Raw genomic sequence first — 20,743 nt, 5'->3', positions numbered from 1 at the left:
TACCTGGAAAGGAATGAGAACATGGAGATTAGGAGAGAAACCATGAAGTGAGATAGCCACAAGCAAAGTTGAAAAGGAAGATAGTAGGCTTCAAGGGGTGGTTTGGGAATGATCTTCCTTAATATTTTTCCTAGTATCCCTGGTACAATCAGTAAGCTCATGCTGATGAAATCTGGTGGTGATATATAAGTCTAGAGAATATTTCAGGAGATGTGTTTCTGGTTAAAGTAGGGAGGTATTAATATAATTGTCTGAGACCCTGGTGAGATTTCATTTGGGGTGCAGTGAAAATTTCCAAGTTACTGTTCTGTAATTCTAATTAAATCAAGAAAGTTGAACTGAAGCAGAGATAGAGAAAGGCTAGAAAGATCATTGGAGGGATTGAGAGTCTTTTGTATGAGAAGATTTTAGACTGGGCTCTGCTTGTTTACTTGAATAAAACAAAGACAGGGGATATGCGTGCTGTCTATAAATATATCAGGAAAGAAAACATAAGGGATGAAAACCATTTAATTTGCAGGACAATGTTGGCAGGAGAACAAAAAAAAAAATGAAACATTTATTAATAGTCAGGAAATTAGAATAATGTTTCTAGTCAGTAGAGCAATCACATTCTGAAACAGCTTTTCCATGAAATGAGTGGGAGTAAAAACATACCTGTTTTTAATCTGATGCTTGTTAAATTTATGAGGTGACTCTGCAGGACAGCTTTCTGTAGTGGCAGGGAAGTGTATGATTCAGGAGAACCTTTCTATTTTATGTTACTCTGCAAATGCTTGCAAATATATCAAAGGAATACTTTGTACAGATTTAAGCTTTATGATATGTGAAGGATTTGAGAGTCTGATCTGAATTGTAAGCAAAGTTCAGATTGTGCAAAAGTTAGGTTGCGCTTCTGTGACTTCACTAAAGCACCGGATTTGGTATTATATAGAAAAGGATGAAGAAAGGGGGAATTAGCAGGAGAATTGCTAGGTGAGACAAAGAAAATGTGGGGAAGCTGCAGACAGCAAGAGGGTTATCAAGGATCTTCCAGGATTAACTCAGTGTCATAGTCCCTGTGCTTGCCTTGGATACCAACACAAATATATCAGATTACCCTGTGCTCTCATGCTTTGTTCTTTCCTTAAGACGATTACTATTTTAATTTTGTACCATTGAATCACTATGGCTGTTGAGAGTAGCAGGATCTATAGCTTTTTAGCTAGCAGAGCCTTAGATTAAATATGCTGAGCTTTCTTAACACACAGCAGGATGTCAAATGCAACAACAGATTAATGTGCAGAGTTGTCCAGAGATACCGGCAGAGATACTAAGGTTAATTCAACTGCATGTAGTCAACCAACAGCTTAAGCTGAGCAAAGAAACAAAGAAAAACTGTTTCTCCTATGTATTTTGTGAGATGAAAGTATTTAATCCATTGACATTAACACTAGATTCATTTCAGCACCGAACAAGCTCATGCCAACAAGAGCAGGAAGTTCAGCAACTTAACAAAATATTTCATTTGAAATGTACCATTTTGCATTTTCTGGAATCTTTTATACCACTGTGCTAAAAATTACTGAAATTGCACTGTAATCATTTAGAGCTCTGAAGATTTAGGTTAGTTAAATGGCTTATTTACTAACTTTTGTACTTTAAAAATGTATCTGCTCATCTAAAGAGATACTCTGTTTTGCCAGGGTAGTACTGATGCTATCATCTTTATCTTTTGATTTGTGTTGGCTGTTTAATCACATAGTGGGTGCACCATACTTGAATTTAAATAGCAGGACTGCGGGCCCGTTCACTGACAAGCTTGATTGTAGAACATCACTTCTATTATTTCTTTACTTCAGACTACTAATCAGTGATACAGAGGGTGACTCAATTTTTTAGTGAATCCTATTTACGTAAGAGTGTACAGAGATAGCTATAATTCAGTTATACAGATGGCTGCTAGCGTTTTAAAATTCTCTGAACGGATTTACACATAGTCAGTACATATTCTGAGTTTCATGCTTCAGTTCCTGCTTTTTTTGCTCTGTTTTTAGCTTCAAATGCTTGTGTATGATAGCTTGAAATTTACAAAGGTACTGCTACATCGGATCCCAGTTTTAGCAGTCTGTTTCTTTTCTCTCGTGATATAAATCACTAGGTAGTACATGGACTGTCACCAACTGTAGTAAGAACAAGCTATAAAATCTCTTTCTATCAGGATTTTAAAACTTCGAGCAGCAGTTCTCTGAAATTTGTAGTTCATGTGCAGTATTTTCTCAGTCTATAAAAGAACTTACATCGGTGGAAATGTTTAAAAATTAAGCTAGGAACATTTTAACAACATAGCTTTATTTTAAAGTAGAATTGGAATAGCTAAAAGCTATGAGTCCGTATTCTTTCTGTGCTTTTCTAAACATGCACACAACCCTTCATTACAATACTGGAAAGCTGGCACAAAGCTCTTTGAAGTTGAAAGAAATAACTATACCCACATATCTGAATTTCAGATGCTCTAAAAGATTGACGTGTTACTTTAATTAATTTATTTATTTATTTATTTATTAAGGAGATTTAACCAATGCCAAGGATATGCTTTTCAGTACAAAAAAGTACCACCAGATGGAGATACTTCCACCATTATATTAAAAAGAATCAACTGAAGTAGAGCAGCTCAAAACTTCTGTTAGGGAGTGTTGGAAGAGTTCTGAGCATACTTTTTTTTTGCCTAAGTTCTGTTATCAATTAAACCATTAAAATCACAGAAGGAGCTACCATTTTCTTTAATCCCATCTCATGAATCTTAATCTCTGAAACAGCTGTGCTGGATTGCAGGCTCCTGTGCATTCTGTGGATTGCACATTTAGTATGCCTAGCGTCTTTTGAGTTCTTCCTGAATCCCCTTGCAGAATGGAGAACACAACATTTTTTTTTTGTCAAAATGTCATTTATATTTAGTCACTGACTGAAAAAAATCTGCTTTCCCAGGTATGTGGACAGGGACTCTTGTTTTAAGGGCTTTCATCATAAAACTGAGCTTTTATGTAGCTTTCGGGTACATGAGATTTTGTGAAGAGAGTAACAAATTGACTTTTTTTTACCTTATCTTTTCTGAACTAGAAATCGTAATAGTAATACTTACCTAATAAATGTGATCAGTGTCTTTCTTCATGTACTTCCTTAGTCCAATCCTACTGTCTTCATGAAACATCGTACAGAATTATTAGTTATTAATAATTTTGATCTTCGGCAATATAAATTCATGGGTTAAACTGTGTTCCAGGTGGTGCTCTCACACAGTTTATAAGGTCCCAGAGCCTTGACTGTCAATCATATATGATAATAAATGGAAATGAAATATGACAACCTTCAAAACAGTTCTCACTTCGAGAGGGGACTATTTAGGTATTATCAAAGGGTTTTCATGTAAGTTCGTAGTGTTTGAAAGAGAACGTGGTTGATGACACAGGATTTCAAAAAGAGAAGAGAACTCCATTTTTTATTTCTAAAAAAGTCCTAAGAAAAATCTGTTTCTTATAGTTTTGATTTCTATTGTTGTGTTCTGGGAATACCTCATTTTAAGGTTAAAAGGATGGATTTATTAACTAGATTAGGAAATGCAAGAGAAGGGCATTTGATAAAAATAAACTTGTATGATGAAGAAAAGGAATTGAGTACTGACGTCTATGGTTGTTGAAGTAAATGGAAATCACTGTGCTTAGACCGCTATCTTGTGCTAATGAACCTAAATGTTATAAATGGGAACTAAATGACAGGAAGGAGTTGTTGCAGTGCCTAAGAAGCTACCTACCTTCTTTTTTAAGTGTCTTTAAATGCCTTTCAAATTTTGGCTGTTTCACTACCAAATTAATCGTATTCATAAATTTAATACTCCATAAAGCAAACAGAAAGAAGAAAAGCGTTATTGATTTGAAAACTTACTGAAAACTGTTTTGCTTAATAGCAAAGTATGAAGGAGCTCTTTGAAAGGTAGGTTCCTTGCACAACCTTCCTAACACTTTAATCTCCTTGGTTATTAATGCTTCTTTAGAATTTCAAGGTGTAATTATGTCTAGTATAGCTTTAGCTTGTTTTAATATTACAAAAAGTTCAGAGATAAGCTAACTGTATTCCAGTTTTCCAGATGTTTTCTTCTTAAAGCTGTTTAGGTTCAAAGATGGTTATTATTTTGAAGCAATATTTTGAAACAATGTTTAGATCAGTAATGCTGGAAAGGCTTCTAGAAGATAGCTGGAATTGCTCCAGCTGAAATCAAATGTCAATTTCAAAACAGATCTTTATTTGCTTTTAATACAGTATACATTATTTTCATGACATAAATTTTTACATTTCCACATAAAAGAACAGGCTGTTCCTGTCCTGTTCTGTTCCACCAAAGCATGTTATGAAACCCTGATAGAGCAATTTTACTACATACTTGTCCTATGTTTTTATCAGTGCTGCCTTTAAAGATAGGAGGTTTTCTGGAACTGGGACTACTGGCAGTTTTACATGCTTAAGTGCCTCAGACATTTTGTTTCTACGTACATTATTATTCATATATGATAATGTGGAAAAAAAGTTTAAATTATAATCTTGATCTGTTGGGTGACACTCAAATTCAAGAAAGGAAGAGCTAGTGGTGTAGTAGACTCTTCTGGTATAGAGCAGACACCGCTTCTTCAGGCAGTGTATTATGCAAAAGATTTACTAATACCAAACTACATAGACTACCTTAAAGAGAGCTATTGGTTTTGTGTGTAGTTTTAGAGGGGTCTGAATCCTGTATGGAGCCAGAGCTCCAGAGTCCTTGCTGCTGTTTGCCAGCTGAAGTATTTTCATAGTCCTTTGAAAAGCAGTCACTTCAAATTTCACATCTCTTTTTCAAAGAGAAGGAGGCAGCTGTGGGGCAGCGCAGGTCTTACGAGTGCCTCAGGTACCTACGTTCTGCTGTGATCCTTAGAAGAGCCTTTCTAATGACATGATTTCTGTGAGACAGTTACCAGGCAGATGACATCCAGAGCCCTTGTTTTTAAGTTGTCTGAACAGTACTTGAAGGTAAAGTATTTCTCTCCCAATTGTGCTAGAACGATGGTATATGAAAAAGAACCTGCGCTTCTAATTAAACTTTCCACATGAATGTTTTCCTTTGGCTTTCAAATCTGGTTCTACAGAGTAACTGTTTAGCACTCCTCATGCCATATCTCTTCAAAACACTTTACATTCATAGACCCTCACAAGGTATAGGACAGACTAAGTTAATAGACGAGGAAATTGTGCTGGTTGCAGGCGCCAGGCCTGTAAGCTGTTCTTCATGAGCAAACATCTAGGCCCAAAGTTAGTGAAATAATTTAAGAGTCTCACTCCCGGCCACATGGCAAGGCAGTGGTACAACCAGCACTGGACTACAGGAATTCATAGACTTCTCTCTTGTTGAGAGCCATTTCCAGCTCTCAGTAGGTGAGGAGGAAGTAAAACAGCTTCTTTCCATGTAGACACAATGTCAAAAGGACCAGGAAATCCCTTGGGCAGTACTGCTCAGGTTAGGAACTCTTCTTCTCTGTAAGTGACAAGGCACTACAGCTCAGCTGGGTGAGGAGATGCCCTGAGACACTAGGGGGGAACGTTGTTTCAAATGTAATATGGTAGTGTGAAAATGGGCATAGACATTCAGGAGCATTTCTGAGGCATGATCAGTAGCATTATTATTTTTAATTACTAGGAATTTTTGACTCACATAAAGAGAGGCAACTAAATCGAGTTAAAATCTCACCTGTAACGGCAGAAGGTTAGAATGATACACAGAATTACAGTGCTCTTGTGAAAATGCTTGGAGTTCAGTGGTGGTAGATGCTAGTGGTTTTGCTTTGACAAACTTTGAATAGACTGACTTGCCTTGGAAGATGAAGGACTGTTGATCCTCCTTGAAAGAGAAAGTCTTCTTGGAGAATTTAGATAGCATATATGCAATGTATGAAGAGTTCTATCAAAAAGAAATTGCATATCAGAACAAGACAAATTAATTTTTCTTGGTGATCTAAGAAGTGATCTGAATATGGGCTGGGGCTGAAAAATTAGCCAGAAAAATCTATGTAAAACTATCAAATCACTAATTATATGAGACAAGATAGCTATAAAACCCCCTTATCTTTGCAGAGTCTGATTTTGGGGCATCCTACCCTGATTAGCCACCACTCTGCATTAGATACCTAGAATTAGCTCCAGAAAACCAGCTTGCTGAGTGTGGAGTTGCCTGAGCTATTCAGTAAGTGCCAGGACTGAGGGAGAAACAGAATTGCAAAGTTAGGTAAATAAATTCGACTTTAGGAGTAGACTTTGCACTAGAAGAACATCTACCACTGAAGGAACTGAAGGCCTTTTACAAATTATATTGCTCTGGGCTTCATGACACCCCTCTATGTTAAAATGGCATTTTTAACCTCATTTTACTAGCAAGATATAGAAGTTTTTGGACTTTTATATAGACACATGGAAAATCCACAACAGCTGTAACTATTGTATAGTATAGTAACTTTGTCACTATTGTCAAACTTACACTTCAGTATCTGATCGGACAGCACAACTGGTTATCCTATGAACCTAAATGAGTAGAATGAGAAAGCATGTTTTCAGCATTGGAAAAAGTATTTCAAATTTTTAATAAGCTGGACTTCTTCATAAGCTTCTCTTCCTAGAAGGAAATGGAGCTCTTCTAAATGTCCACATAAGCCTAGTTTCTTAGCACAGAAAGTAACTAGTAAGTAAGAAAGAAAACAACAGAGAAGAGGAGTCTTTAAAAAATGATATAGCTGGGCTGCTCCCAGCTACGGGATATAAAGTCGTGGGACATAAACTCAGGCTCACAGACCTGGTGCTGGCTCTAGTGTTCTGGAGGGGCTGTTGTTAACTGCAAACAAAATGACTCTGGAGATACTGGTAACTGGGTTGTTGGAGATTTTTGAACATAGTATAAAATTAACCTCAAGTCAGAGAGTTTCTACAAAAAGAACTGGAATATTGGATGCACACTGTGCTATAAATTCTTTACTGCAAGTCCATTTTCCATTACTTTCAAACATTGCAGGTTTATGTTCTGGTGGGTAGGCAGAGTAGCAGATGAAAACCTGGGTTTATGAAATGGGGAGAGTATTCATGTTAGTGATTTGAAGAAAATTTGCTATCCAGTGTATTTTTTCCCCTCTGGCAGCCCTCTTTCCCCTTCCTCCAGTGTACACACACACACACAGACACACACACACACACACACACACACACACACACACACAAACACGCTTTCCAACAGTGAGGGCTGTTCTGCAGGTGAGACCCCTGAGCCGGGGGGGTCACTGGTGACTGCTGCGAGGGAGGTGGGGCTCTCACCACGAGCTCCCTCTCTCCTTCTCCCCCGACCTGAGTTAATGCTGCTGCCGCTGCTGCTGCTGCCGCTGCTGCTGCGTTGCCAGTGCCAGCATCTTCCAGGCTCTCTGCTACATAATCCCAACATCTTCAGAGCATCAAGCAACTGCTGGACACTTGCAGCCCATTCAGAAATTTCTTTACTTTTCTCCAAGTGGCTGGTTATTGTTGTTTCAAGGATAGAGTGTTTGATCTCATCGCAGAAACACTGTAAGTATAACTTCACTACTTCTCTTCAGCTTTGTGAAACTTACTTGTCTATACTCTAGCTGTATACATAACCCCTACTGAATAGTAGGAGTTACTAGTTCAAAGTCTCTGAGGGTTCTTGTGGTCTCTGCTCCTGTTTGAGCTGTTCAAGTGAGCCTTTATCGTTTGAGTTTTAACTGGATTAAAACATTAAATCAAAACAGCTCAAAATTTTAGTGGCTTCCCAGCTGCTGTTTTACTGATTTGTAGCTGAATTGCTAGTACATTCTTCCTGGAAATGCTAGTTCCTAATGAAGTGGAAATGAGAAAAGAAGCACTTTCATCACTGCTCGTTTACTGAATATAGTTTTCTAATAATCCATGGAAAAGCAAACATTCTGAGAAGTTTAAATGCAAATATCAAGATGCTGGGGGCGTGTATCTACTGCATGCTGAAATGTAGCTAGCAAAAATGTTTTTAGAAGGGAATTAGATTGGTGGATATCTGTCTAATTCTTCTGAGTCTTGAAGGTAAGTTAACTGTCCTGGGCAGGGAAAGCAATACTGGAGCTTAAAGACCTCATATGGCTGTGCTGGTGTGGTGGTACGTTCAAGCTAAAATCATCCCAGAACACTGGGGCCCTGGTGAAAGGGCCTATTACCAGCTATTTTACTTTCTGACCAGATTTGGTATGACTCTCAACTCCATGGTGTCACCTTGGCTGTATTTTCTTATAGATCACATAACTTTGGAATTATCTATGGATTATCCTCTTTTCAGTTGCACCCAGAGGATATCTGGGTGTTAGTCTTTGATATTTTCAAAGTGATAACTTTTCTTAGAGCCAGTTCCCAAACTTATTCTGACTAGAGTAATGTTGTTGGACTTCACACCAAGTTTCCCAAATCATGGTTTTGTGTCTGCACAACACCTTACATCATTTCATAATTATTTTTAATATTCTTCTGAATTGGCAAAAGGATTGGAAACTGTGGGAATAAGTGTGGCACCAGTTATTTGGCATAGTCATTGCAAGCCTGCATTTGATTTAGGATACCACAACTAGCAGCAGTATTTGAGAGTCTCCAATGTCAGCTTTTTCTTGAGACTCCTTCCTGTATTCACTTCTCTTTCTTCCTTGTTCTCTCTTTTCCCCTTTATGTGTACTCTCCTCTATCACTGCACTTTACCCTGATAGAAAGGACTGAGAAAAAAATCACAGAATCAGTAAGGTTGGAAGGGACCTCTGGAGATCACCTAGTCCCAACCCTCAAGCAAGTGGCCCATACAGGGATCGAACCCGAAACCTTAGCATTATTAGCACCACACTCTAACCAACTGAGCTAATTATCAGGTGCTTTAATAAGCTGCTGTCTAAACTTGCTCTGAGCATTTGGAACTGAATTACAGGAAAAACGCAATTTTCACAGATGGATTCAATGTATGATAGTGCCCGCGTATTCTGTAGTGTTTGAAGTTCCCACTGTGCCTCTTATGTTACTACTCTTTCCATCTTCCATTCTCTGGATGGTTTTAGAATTTTGATCATTCATATATGATAGAATTATGCCAAAAGTTTGCTTAACTTTGTAATGGAAACCAGGAAGGAATTTGCCTATTTTTTCCAGTCTTGCAATAGCTACTGAATGAGTTCATACCATGCTGGCACTCACCCAACACTATGTAATGGTCCGCTCTTTTCATTTCCACATTTCTGACTAGGCTTGTTCTATGAAAGACTGGATATTTATAAATTTGTTATTTGTTTGCAATCATTTAAATTATTACCAAAAGAGAATACTACTGGGCTTCTTTAAGCAACTGCTAGCTATTAATTTGATTTTATTAATGGTATAAATCCAAGAATGGAAGGGGACAATGCTTGAGCTCTGGGAATAGTTCTGACATAGACTATGACCACTTTAGTCAGAGATTAAATTTTCTGCTTCAGGTTATCACATTTTAAATGGCATTGACAATTTTTAGGTGCAGTCCTAGCTCCATTGTTAGGATTCATTGGTTGGTATTTATCCCATGGCTTGATATTGTCCTGTAAGTATTAAATATTATGCATAAGTCATCTCTTGGGGAGTATCCTTTAATGTTATATGTGAATAAATTACATAATAACAGAAGCTGTGTGATTTCATACACTTTCTTTCAGGCATCTGCTTGGAATATGGAAGTTGTATGGAGAAGAAGGTGGTATCTTCAGCTGGGCTGTATATTGATGCTGAATTTGGTTTATGCCAGCCTAGACTATCAAAAGGAAACACCTGCAAGCCTGGGCCAGATTGACCATCAGTGCTGGGAGGTGTCATCCCATGCGCTGGTGGAAATGAAGAAACTCAAGGTAGCGGATACAGTCATTGCTCTTTGGGACTTCATGATGTTCCTAAAGGAATCGCCTAAGCCCAAGCACAATGAACTCTTCAATGATTTAGCCCAGAACTTCTGGGATATGTACGTAGACTGTGTGCTCTCAAGATCGCATGGAATGGGCAGAAGACAACTAGCATCTCCCAAATATTTTTCCACATACTCATAGAGAACTTTAGAAGGTAACTAACACATGATGTTAGTCTACTAAGTACTGACATTAAACAGAAGCACTATTCTATCCTTGTCTTTGATTGTTTAGATAATTTGGTGTTCATCATTTACAGTTTTTGGTCTCTGTCAGATATATTTGCATCTTTTAATGGTAGCTACTTTCACAACACATAAGTAGTTAAGGTACAGAATTTCTATATTTAACAAAGTGTAAAAAATTGCAGGTATGCATGTGGGAGTGTGTGTAAATGGATGCTCCATTCTCTGTTTAGCACTATGTACATGTAAATGGCATTACAACACTGCAAGTTTCCTAGTAAATTGGCGTCAGCCCTAACTTTGGGGAATCACCTGCATGTGAGCAGGGAAGTTCAAGTCCCTGACCACTTGAATGCTTTCCTTCCTGTTGAAATTGTCGGCACATAATGTGAGATAGTCAACCGTGACGAACGCTGGTCGTCCTGGTCTGGGATGAATGTGAACTGAAATCGTAGAGGTGATTGTTTTGCTAGTTTATTAACCATTCCTAGACCTGTTGGCTTCCTTCCTCCTCTCTGCAAAAGCCCTCCCCCCGCCTCCACCAATCTAACATAGTACTTTTTTTTTTTTTCTGATGAATCCAGAAGAGTTTTAGGTTTCCAGACTGAATATGGAGATCACATAATCCCAGCACTCCTAGACATATTTCTTTGAAAACAACTAGCTCTCTTTCATAATCTTTAGGTCAGCTTTCACCAAGCCGTTTTAGGCCAAAAGGGGAGACAAATTACGATACCTCAGCCAGACAATGAAAATGGAGCACAAAAGCACAACAGATACTTTAGACCATTAGGCAACACCATTGTTTGCATTCATCCTTTTTTTTTTTTTTTCTTTTTTTCCCCCCTTGCTGGATCATGTACTTAATCATTGCTAAACTGATAAGTGCTTCAAGCCCCCACTGTCACCTTTGTTTCTCTCAATCTACCAAGCTGCCTTTTCCCAAGCCATGTGTGAATGATTTTTGTTTTGATCCAATACCTTTGTTCTCTCAGGTAAGCTGCTTGAACCAGTGCTCTATTTTTGTAGAGGCCCATCTTTTCCGAATATTATTTTTTAAACATTAACTTTGATGGAAACCCAATATATTTTTGTAAATTAAGCAAATGAGACAAAGTCAACAAGCACATTTTATACACTGTCTTGCATTACAATAAGCTTTATTTTGAACAATTGTGAAAGTGCAATATGCAATTAGAGAGGATTATGCTTGCTGTAATGTCTTGTGCAGTCTAAACTTTGTATTTTATCACTGCTTAGCCTATATATTAAATAAAATATTTTTCTATGCAACAAAGACTGAATAATAGTCATTTTCTCGTTCTTGTCTGTTAATATGTTTTTTTGCAAGAAACATATTAAGAAGAGAGCTTTCACAAAATTGCTCTTTTCTTACACACTTGTCTGGATAAATTAGGGGATGCAATCTGTTCCTGCAATCGCAGGCAGCATCACCATTGCCTCATGCACAAACTGGTTTGAAAGAGGGAGAAACTGGCTTGAGTCATGCTCCCTTTATAACATATCATTCAGCATGGGTAAGCTAGTACAGGGAGATTAACCGTCTCAATAACCCATTTCTTCTGTGCACAGAAAACCTGATAACAAACTGGGACACTCCATGCTGCTGACTGTTCTCTGCTTTACTTCTTGGTGATACAGTTTGTTCGGTGCCCACAGTGGCCTTTTGTGAGATCCCAGCTGGGTTTTGTTACTACAGAAGACAGTACTCAGCACTGGAAAACAGTACTCATGCATTAACAGCTCAAAAACCTTCTTAAGTAACAAGAAATCCATTACATACAATGCTCAAATATAAAATATCCAATGCAATAAAATGCATAAAATATCCAACAGTGGTCAGAGGTTTGTATATGTTCACCTAAGTTAAATATAATATTGAACTGATTCTTATAAAATATGTCTCTTAAGAGTACTCTAGAGAGGGTATAAAAGTAGTGAAGAATTTCCCTTTCTCATGGATATCACCGATTCCAAACATATTTTAAATACAATGCTCTTCTTTTGAGCAAATAAAGAGGGAGTCATGACACATCCAAAACCAGTAGCTTAAGAAAATGATAGACCAAGATGAGTGGCTATTTGAGATCCATCTTTCACTCATCTGTTCCAGGGATATCCAGTTTATAAAGAATAACAAATAAAGCTTATAACAAATAAAGAATGTTTTAACTGTCATACAACCTTATAAAGAAGTTATCATTGTTCACGACTACAAAAGAAATACTTTTCAGCTATGGAAGTGTAAAACTATAGTAACATTAGTGTTTCATACACATTTATATCAGGTTGATCTTTGAGTTGAATGCCAGAGCAAGGTATCCTGTATGTTTTTAAAAGCCCCATCTTTCCTATGCTGTACACTTTTATTCTCTTTAGTTTTCTATAGGAGACAAGGATGTTTAGCGTCTTGCATAATTGGCTCTAGAATGCTCAAACAAGCAACGCATGGTGGAATTGCTACACGAGAATTCTTGTAGAAGGTGTCCTAGACTCTCATCAGCTATGCAACATTGAACACACATCTCATAATATGAGCTTAAGGTCCAAGTTCATTACATTTGATCAATGAACATAAAAATCAGTGTGGAGGAGACTTGGGAAGTTACCTGACCCTTCCCATCCCAGTGATGGAGACGCCACCACCTTAGTCTTATGCAACGCAGAACTATGTGTGCGTAACCAAAGGATAGTGCACGCATGGGAGGGATGCTGTGGGGCTCACTCTGCTTCTGATTTAAAATTGTTACAGAAGCATCAATGCTTTTGCTCAGAAATTGGAAGGACTTACATGTGAGTCCTATGTATTTGGAAAAAATTGACCAGTGCTTTCATGTTAGCAATAATGATGTATCATCCACACATTTGCATATATACCTGACACACAAGACTTCAGTTAGTAAAGCTCTACATACTTTAGCTTATCTTTCTTCCATGCAGAAAACACACAGAGGCTTGTTTAATTAAAACATCCTTAAATGTTATGCAGATTAATTTGGGAAAAAAGTTCTAACAAAGCCAGGTTATACTTAAAAATTATCAATTAGCAAAGGGCAAGCATGAGAACGAAATTAAATTAGCATAGCTTAATTTAATTTCTCTGACGGTAAGTAATAGATGGCTGTCTTACTTTACAACGTAATGTTTAACAAATCTGTCCATGAGAAAATTCTTCTGATGATCGCTGGAAATTGGACATGTGGAGATGTTTCTACAGTTTAAGCATCATCTCCTATGGCTGCTTTATTTTATGCTGTTATTTCCTTTGTATTATTTTTATAGAAATTAAGTAGACAATTCTTGAACAAAAATCTCTGCTTTCATTTTTAATCCAAGTACTGCTATGTGTTGTTATAGGAGCAAATAGCTTGTGAAGAAATACAAACACACATGCACCATACCTCTCATTCAGGGAAGTAAGAAAGGGAGTTCAAAACTAAGTTCTACATGATTACCTCAAATTTATTTCCATTTTTTTTTACATTTGCATTCAACAAAATGAAAGTTTGAACTTTTCTCAAAGGGCTGCTTATGTGCAGAAATGACAGACCACATACAGCAACTTAAGCGTCACAAAACACCTTGCAATGTCACTGCAGTTTATGCCATACTGCCGGATAGTAACTAATTTTGAAATGAGATAATGGCCTCAGGAAATCTTGCTCTATCAGAGCATCTGTCAAGAAATTCCGGCTATGCCCTAGAGAGAACAGAATTCAGAAATCCTGATGCTAAAGACATGTCCAAGAAACCAAATGGACTTGGAAAGCACTGCTGAGGTACAGTATCCAAAAGAACAAACCAAACGTATTTTTGTGAAGGTTTTGCCAGCCTGCTCAAGGAAGGGGATGCCTAAACTGCAATGTGTGCAGAGTGTACTTTTGTCAACAAAAGAGGGAAGTCTAAATAGACTTACTGACAGCGGATCAGGGCAACCTGACACTAGCACACAAAATTATCAGATTTAACACACCTTTGTACCATACTGTGTGAAATATTTTATTAACAAACTATTACCATGTTTACATTAGTGTAAGACAAAAAATAATTTTACTCTTAAGAACAACAATGCAATTTATTAAACCATTACAAATAGACTGTATCTTGTACATGAAATACACATAACGTTAACAAAAAATTAAAAGCACTGTTCAGAATAGTATTATTTTACAGATATTGAATTTTTCTTGAATGAGTCCAATATTTTAACTCTTTTGATCTTTTTTAAGGCTCCTCCATGAACAGAGAGCTTTCTAAGTGCAACGTCTGTATCAGCCAGTGGCCCTCCAACTAAGTGAGGAGGTGTACTTTCTACAGTTACTAAGCGACCAGATCCAATCTGAAAAACAAAACAAATCCATTGCTTGACATTCGTTTAGTATATAAAATACAATGAATGTTAAATCATGAGCTGGTCTCTTGAAAATATTTTTCAGTGGGTAGAGATGCATGCTGAGGTTATGTAGGTCCACTCAAACTACTAAAATAACAAATCGCTCCCACCAATGAAAAGAGTGTTTTTTCAGCAGATACCTTTAAGTACTTTTCTTTCAGGCCTTCATGTCTGATCTTAAGAATAGCTGAAAAGAAAACCAAGCCTGTTTTACAATAGAAGTTTGTTGTGCAATGTATTCTGTCATTGGGATTTACACGTAATATCATTCATAGTTCTTGTTCTCAGATTTTCATTATACTTTAGCACTTGAGAGACAGAGAGAGAGAGAGATACACATGTGCAAAGCTGCTTCTCTCAGTCTGCAACTGCTTATATCCACTGCTCCAGGAAAACTGTAAGACTCCAAGACTGAGACGACATTTTTCAGTCTCATTACTATTCTTCATACTGAATATGTTCAGGCCTTTGAATAAATTCCTTGAATGACACCTCTATCTTCTAACCATGACCTACTAAAACAAACTGCGAAACTCTTAGAGTGCATGTGACTCATGTGTTCGATTATATGATCTTTATTTGTTGGCAACAAGCATCTTAGCTACTGAAAATGTTTAGCAGAGATAGAAAGACAACTGGTCCATGAAAAAAAAAATGCCAGCAATAGCTGTCATTTGTAATTCTTCCAAGCAAGTTTGCTAAAGAATTTTATCTGATGTTGCTGATGAGTTCATTTTCTTAATACACTTCTCCAAAATGGACTAACCTCTTCCTTGTTTCTGTCTATAGCTGTTGAAACATTGATTATAGAACTGTGAAGATGCTTTCTTGTTAAATTCTCTCTCTCTCCAAAGAAGTGGACAGTCTCGGCTTGAGGCCCAAATCTCTAACATAAAATCCAACTGCATATTTCTCTCCACCAACAGTTTCCAGAATACTGGTGTTTCTATCTAAACTTTTCAGATTCTTTCTGTAAAATATGTCTGATGAACAGTCATACTGACACATCCATGCGAATATACCTTTTTTCTATTCCACTTCATCTTACATTCACAGATGTGTCCTTTCATATGTGTTTGCATACATTTACAACAAAGATAATTTTCCTGCTCCAGCACTCTGAAATCATCCCCTTTCTTTATATTAAGCTCATCCTTTCTTCATCACATCAAACATGGACTGCCTCTTTTCTTTTACAGGATGCAGCCACCTTACTTGTCTTTACTCGTTCATGCCCCAAAGCCCACAATAATAGCCCCTTTTCCCTTTGTTAAACTTTGAAAACAAGCACCTCATGTTCTTTCCTCCTTCATCTCACATGTAGGAGTAACTCCTTATAAGCCACCATCAAGCTTTAAAATACTCTGTGGCTGTGAGGCTTACATGGAAAACAGCTAGCTCAGAAGTAGGTAGTAACTGAAATACAGATTCTGTCTTGTCTTACCCAGCTTGTCAAAACTCGACATCCAGGCACATATTGTTATACCCCAGCAAGATCTTGACAAATTATTTGTGTTTTTTCATGCTTAAATTAAGAGATAGAAATAAGAAAAAAAAATCTTCCCTGCAGATGTAGTGGATGGCTTATCTGCAAACAGTCAGGCAACTAGAAAGGACACCTTTATTGACTGGATTAGGATTACACAGATTTACCCAACACTAAATGAAAAAAGGTCTTGATCTCAGCACGCTTTTCATGAAAGGCTTTCTTACAAGAGGTCCTTGTCAAGTAACATAGAGACCATCTTGCTTATACTTTTTTTCTGAGTAACTTTCAGATCTGATTCTCATTCTGACCAACTGCCTGTTGTCAGGATATGTCAGAGAGGGAAGTGGTGCTTTGCTGTTTACTGGATGGAGCCTTGTGCATATATCTAAAAATAAGATGGAGGCAATTTCTCTATCAAGAGCTTTTGCAGCACATTTTCATGGTCTTTGTAGGCTTAATCAGTAAGATATATAGATATATAAAAGACTTTGTTAGTGCCTTTTCCTGATGACACTGTTTCTTTTAATCCCTGAAGAACTTTCAACTACAGGAGATAATGATTGTCTCTTACATGCATGGAGTTTTTCAGCATAAAATTAAAAGAAAGAGTAAGGAGCAGCACATATACAAGCAGAATAAACCTTAAACCATTTACATATTAATGAAAATAAATCAGCATTATTTGGGATTACTTACTGTTGTACCAAGGCCTTTAATATCAGTAGAATGGACGGCTACATTTTGAGACTTTGATTTAGATCTAGAAGCCTCTATTGATTTTTCCTGAAGCCTTTTTGCTTTCTAAAAAAAGTTGGAAAAAAAAAAAGCCCGAATTATTTTAATCACAATGAATTCTATCATTTGTACCTGTTAGAAAAAGTACAAATAATATAACAAAATAAGGAGGTATCATTTTTGCTGGCCTTTAATAGTGAGTACCACTATCAAGAATATCATGAGTAGCAGATTCATCCCAAATTGAATAAGTCTATATACTTACAACCAGAAGTTATGTATCAGATAAGAGTATCACTAACATTCCATCTTTCTATAGGTATCTTTGAATTCTGATGGCAAATTACTAATTAATAGAATTGGAAACATTCAGCTGACCCAAATTTGATTTTATAGGATATTTCAATTAGGAAAAAAACAAACTAGATCATTTCATTAAGAAAAGGAAATATGATTTCTACACAGAGAATCATAGCTTAATTTAGATTGAAAAGAACCTCTGATCATCTGCCTTGTTCAGAAATGGTGGCACTGTGCCCTGGTTATTGAGGGTGCTGCCTGTGCTGGGGTCACCCTTGACTCATAGCTTATTCCTTCCGGTGGAGCCACCGTGGACTTGCTGCTCCTTTTGAGCATTCCTCAAGCTCAGCAAACCCAGCTCTCTCAGCCTCTTCTTGTATGGCATGTGTCCCAGCCCCCTAATCATTTTAGTGGTCATCTGCTGCACTCCCTCCCTCTGGTTTGTGACTCTCTCTTGTACTGGGGCCTGAAAACAGAATAAACATGCATGGCTTCTTAAGTGCCAGAAAGGAATAATCACTTGCATTCTTTCTAAATCAGCCTGGTATGCTGTTAGCTTTCATTACCACAAGAGTACACTGTTGACTCATGCTCAACTCATCATCTCCTGGGATTCCCAAAGCTGCTACACAAGTCAGTCCGCAGCCTGTAATGATGCATGGCAATGTTACTCCACCCCAAGCGCAAATCTTCTCATTTTCCTTTCAAATTCATGAGATTTTTGTCAGTCCATCCCTCCAGCCCTCAAGGTCCTTCTGAATGGCAGCCCTAAACGCCAAAATACGGACTGCTTCCTCCAGTTTGGTGTCACACACAAACTTGACGAGCATGACTTGTGATCCACTACCCAGGTCATTAATGAATTTGTTAAACAATATCAACCCTATTATTAACCTTAGGAACATCATCCAAAACTGGCTGCCAATTAAGCTTCAACCCCTGACCACTGTCCTAGCCTAGCACTTCACCCAGATTTCCATCTAACTTGTAGTCCGTATCTCTCCAATTTGGCTACAAGGACACTGTGCAAAATTGTGCTGAAAATCTTACTAAAGTCAAAGTAAATGACATTCACTGCTCTTGCCTCCTCCACAGAGCTAGTAATTTTATCACAGAAGCAACAATGTTGGCTGGGCATGATTTGTCCTTGATCAAGGACAAGGCCAATTGTTCCCATTCACCTTCTTGTCTTTCATGTGCTTAGAACAGTTTCCAGGAGTATTTGCTCCATAATCTTTCCAAGGACTGAGTTGACAACTGAGTTTACACTAACCAACCTGCAGTTCCCCAGATCTTTTTTTCTGTGCCTTTCTGATTTCTAATTCTAGCATAGATCTTTACTAAAGGCCAGGTAGGCACTCCTGTATTCTCCTTTGTACGTCCTTTGGGAAATGAAGAAAAATTAAATTCAGCTGCAGAACATTTCTTTACGTTTGACTTTATTCCTTCCTTAACTTATGCTAGTTGTCTAATCAACATTCTAACATTCGTAATATTTTGGAAACACATAACTATGGCTAAAAGAAGCTCCTTTCATCCAAAAATATTTCCTACGTTGAAAGGTATCTGCTGTACTAAAAATGGGGATGAAGTATTAGGAAAAATAAAGAAAAGTAAGAACGATTATCTTCTTAGTTTCAACTGTCTCAAGACAACTACGTTTTCATATATCTAATTTTAACAGTGGCATAAAGAATGCCGATCCCCAAGTTGTCACCGTAAACAGAAGAGTTTATGGTGACACTCAAAGATTGCACAGCTTTGCCAATATATCCTGTGGTTCGTTTTATTTTCTTCCTGTGAACATAAAATCTAATATAGCTTTTATTTGAACACCTTCATAATTAAGAAATGTGTTTGGAACTTCCCATTTCTTATAACCACACTGAACATAAATTTCTCTTCATCACTCAAATTTCTTACCTTTAGTGCCTCATAGTTCGAAGTTCGAGTCAAGAAGTTCTCCCAAGATTTATTTACCATTTCCCTTTGCTTATGGATACTGTGAATCTGTAATGTGAATGAGATTTAGGAAATATAACACATTCTTATTCCTATTCAACTTCCCTGAATTCTTTCCTTGTGCTGTTTTGGACAGTATATTCAGCCTTGCTCCTTTAGTTCACCTCTCTCACCTAGACTGGATGAAAATGCTGTAAAAGTGACACACTTGTTCTTTAAAAACTTCAGTTATTCACTGCCTTTAAAAACAAACTAATTGTCAACTAATTTTCCCCTCCTTCAACACAGATGTTGAAACAGCCCAGACTCTTTCAGGAATATTTTCTGAATATGCTCACTCTCAAGTGCTGAATCACATAGATGGAATCAGTTCTGGTGATGAAAATGCATATGTACGACAAGTCCCCCAAAGCACTAAGGTAGGATTTCAGACAACTGGACCTTATTTCTTAGAATGAGGTAGAAGATGAGACAGTAGATGTGTGAACATGCCAAATCCTTGCCTTATAACCAAAGCTAGGCAATGCCTATACCGTGCTCATTCTTAGCATACTGGGAAGCACAAAGCCCTGGTTTCTGAAATAATGAAGCTTTGTGAATATTCAACCAGCAAAGTTTAACTGGAATTGTAAGAGATGCTTATGTTTCATTTTTAAGATATGGATCTGGTTGCAATGGTTACTTTAAATTTTCATCTGCTACAGATGAAACACGGGTGCCACTTCTATAGTAACACTGTGATCACCTGTCATTATACCATTGGTGATGCTTCACTGATGATACAGCTTCCTTTAAGATGCTGCTTCATTTTTTCATGTTACTCTCTAAATACTGGAAAAATTACACAAATCAAGAGAACTTAATTAAGGTTAACTTAATTTTTAAAATTACAATTTTAGTGCTGAGACAGATGCAAACTAAAATAATGCACGCATATGGGATTCGAAATCAAATATAATAAGAAAATAGTTATATAAACTGACAAAATAATTTACACAAGCTTTGTAGAAAATTCCTTGTTTTACCTTTGTATAAGCTTTTTCCTCCTCTCGGAGTTCTTGATGCTGTTGACTTTCAAGCATTTCAGTCTGAAGAGCGGCAACCATTCCTCCAACATCTTCTGATACTTCTGAAATAACTTTCAATGCTTCCTCATCTGAAGTAACAGGCCTGAATTCTTCTTTTAATTCTGCACACAGTTCACTCCAAACTTCTCCAGTCTGTGTGAAACATGCAGCACACTTTGATATTTATCTCTTATTTCTATTCCAGGTATTCAAAATATAATACAGCAATAATCCCACTTCTGATTGTTGTTTTATTTCCTAGAATTGTAATGCAAGGTTAGACTTCAGTAATACTATGCCAGATTCATTCAAAGTCATCCTCCCTAAGCTCTTCGAGCTTGACCCTGCAAAGGAGTAACAGGAATGCTGATGAGGATGGAAACTCAGAAGAAAAACAGACAGATCCCACATTACAGGAGCAAAATGTTGTGTTTTACTGGCTTCTTCAATAAAATCTCAGATTGTGCATGTTATTGGAGCAAACTATAACATGAGGCAAAAATGGAACTTGGAACTATCTACTAAAGATCCAATTATGCTCTCGCAGACTTTTTGCAAAAGATTAGCATAAACTGAAGCATATTTTGAGTAGGATGGGC

General features: G+C 37.3%; 2 protein-coding genes across 5 annotated transcripts in view; one reads left to right on the top strand and one right to left on the bottom strand.

The window, feature by feature from the left end:
* Positions 1-9,764: 9,764 nt before the first annotated feature.
* On the top strand, positions 9,765-10,133 carry FAM237B (family with sequence similarity 237 member B). Its single transcript, XM_062567740.1, has one exon. It carries the CDS (start codon positions 9,765-9,767, stop codon positions 10,131-10,133), a length of 369 nt encoding a protein of 122 aa, XP_062423724.1.
* Positions 10,134-13,708: 3,575 nt separating this feature from the next.
* The window catches only part of CFAP69 (cilia and flagella associated protein 69), a 30,178-nt gene continuing 23,143 nt past the window's right edge, over positions 13,709-20,743 (bottom strand). For all 4 annotated transcript variants that reach the window (XM_062567735.1, XM_062567737.1, XM_062567736.1 and 1 more), the window contains 4 exons: positions 20,103-20,297; positions 19,039-19,125; positions 16,777-16,881; positions 13,709-14,537 (listed from right to left, as the gene is read on the bottom strand). In XM_062567735.1, the coding sequence (XP_062423719.1) occupies positions 14,361-14,537; positions 16,777-16,881; positions 19,039-19,125; positions 20,103-20,297 (564 nt within the window). In that variant the 3' untranslated portion in view covers positions 13,709-14,360. The remainder of the gene's footprint in view (positions 14,538-16,776; positions 16,882-19,038; positions 19,126-20,102; positions 20,298-20,743) is intronic.

Source organism: Rhea pennata, chromosome 2 (assembly GCF_028389875.1).
Source record: "Rhea pennata isolate bPtePen1 chromosome 2, bPtePen1.pri, whole genome shotgun sequence".
Taxonomy (NCBI): Eukaryota; Metazoa; Chordata; class Aves; order Rheiformes; family Rheidae; genus Rhea; species Rhea pennata.
Note: the sequence above shows the minus strand (reverse complement) of the source record. Positions and strands in the feature narration are given on the sequence as shown.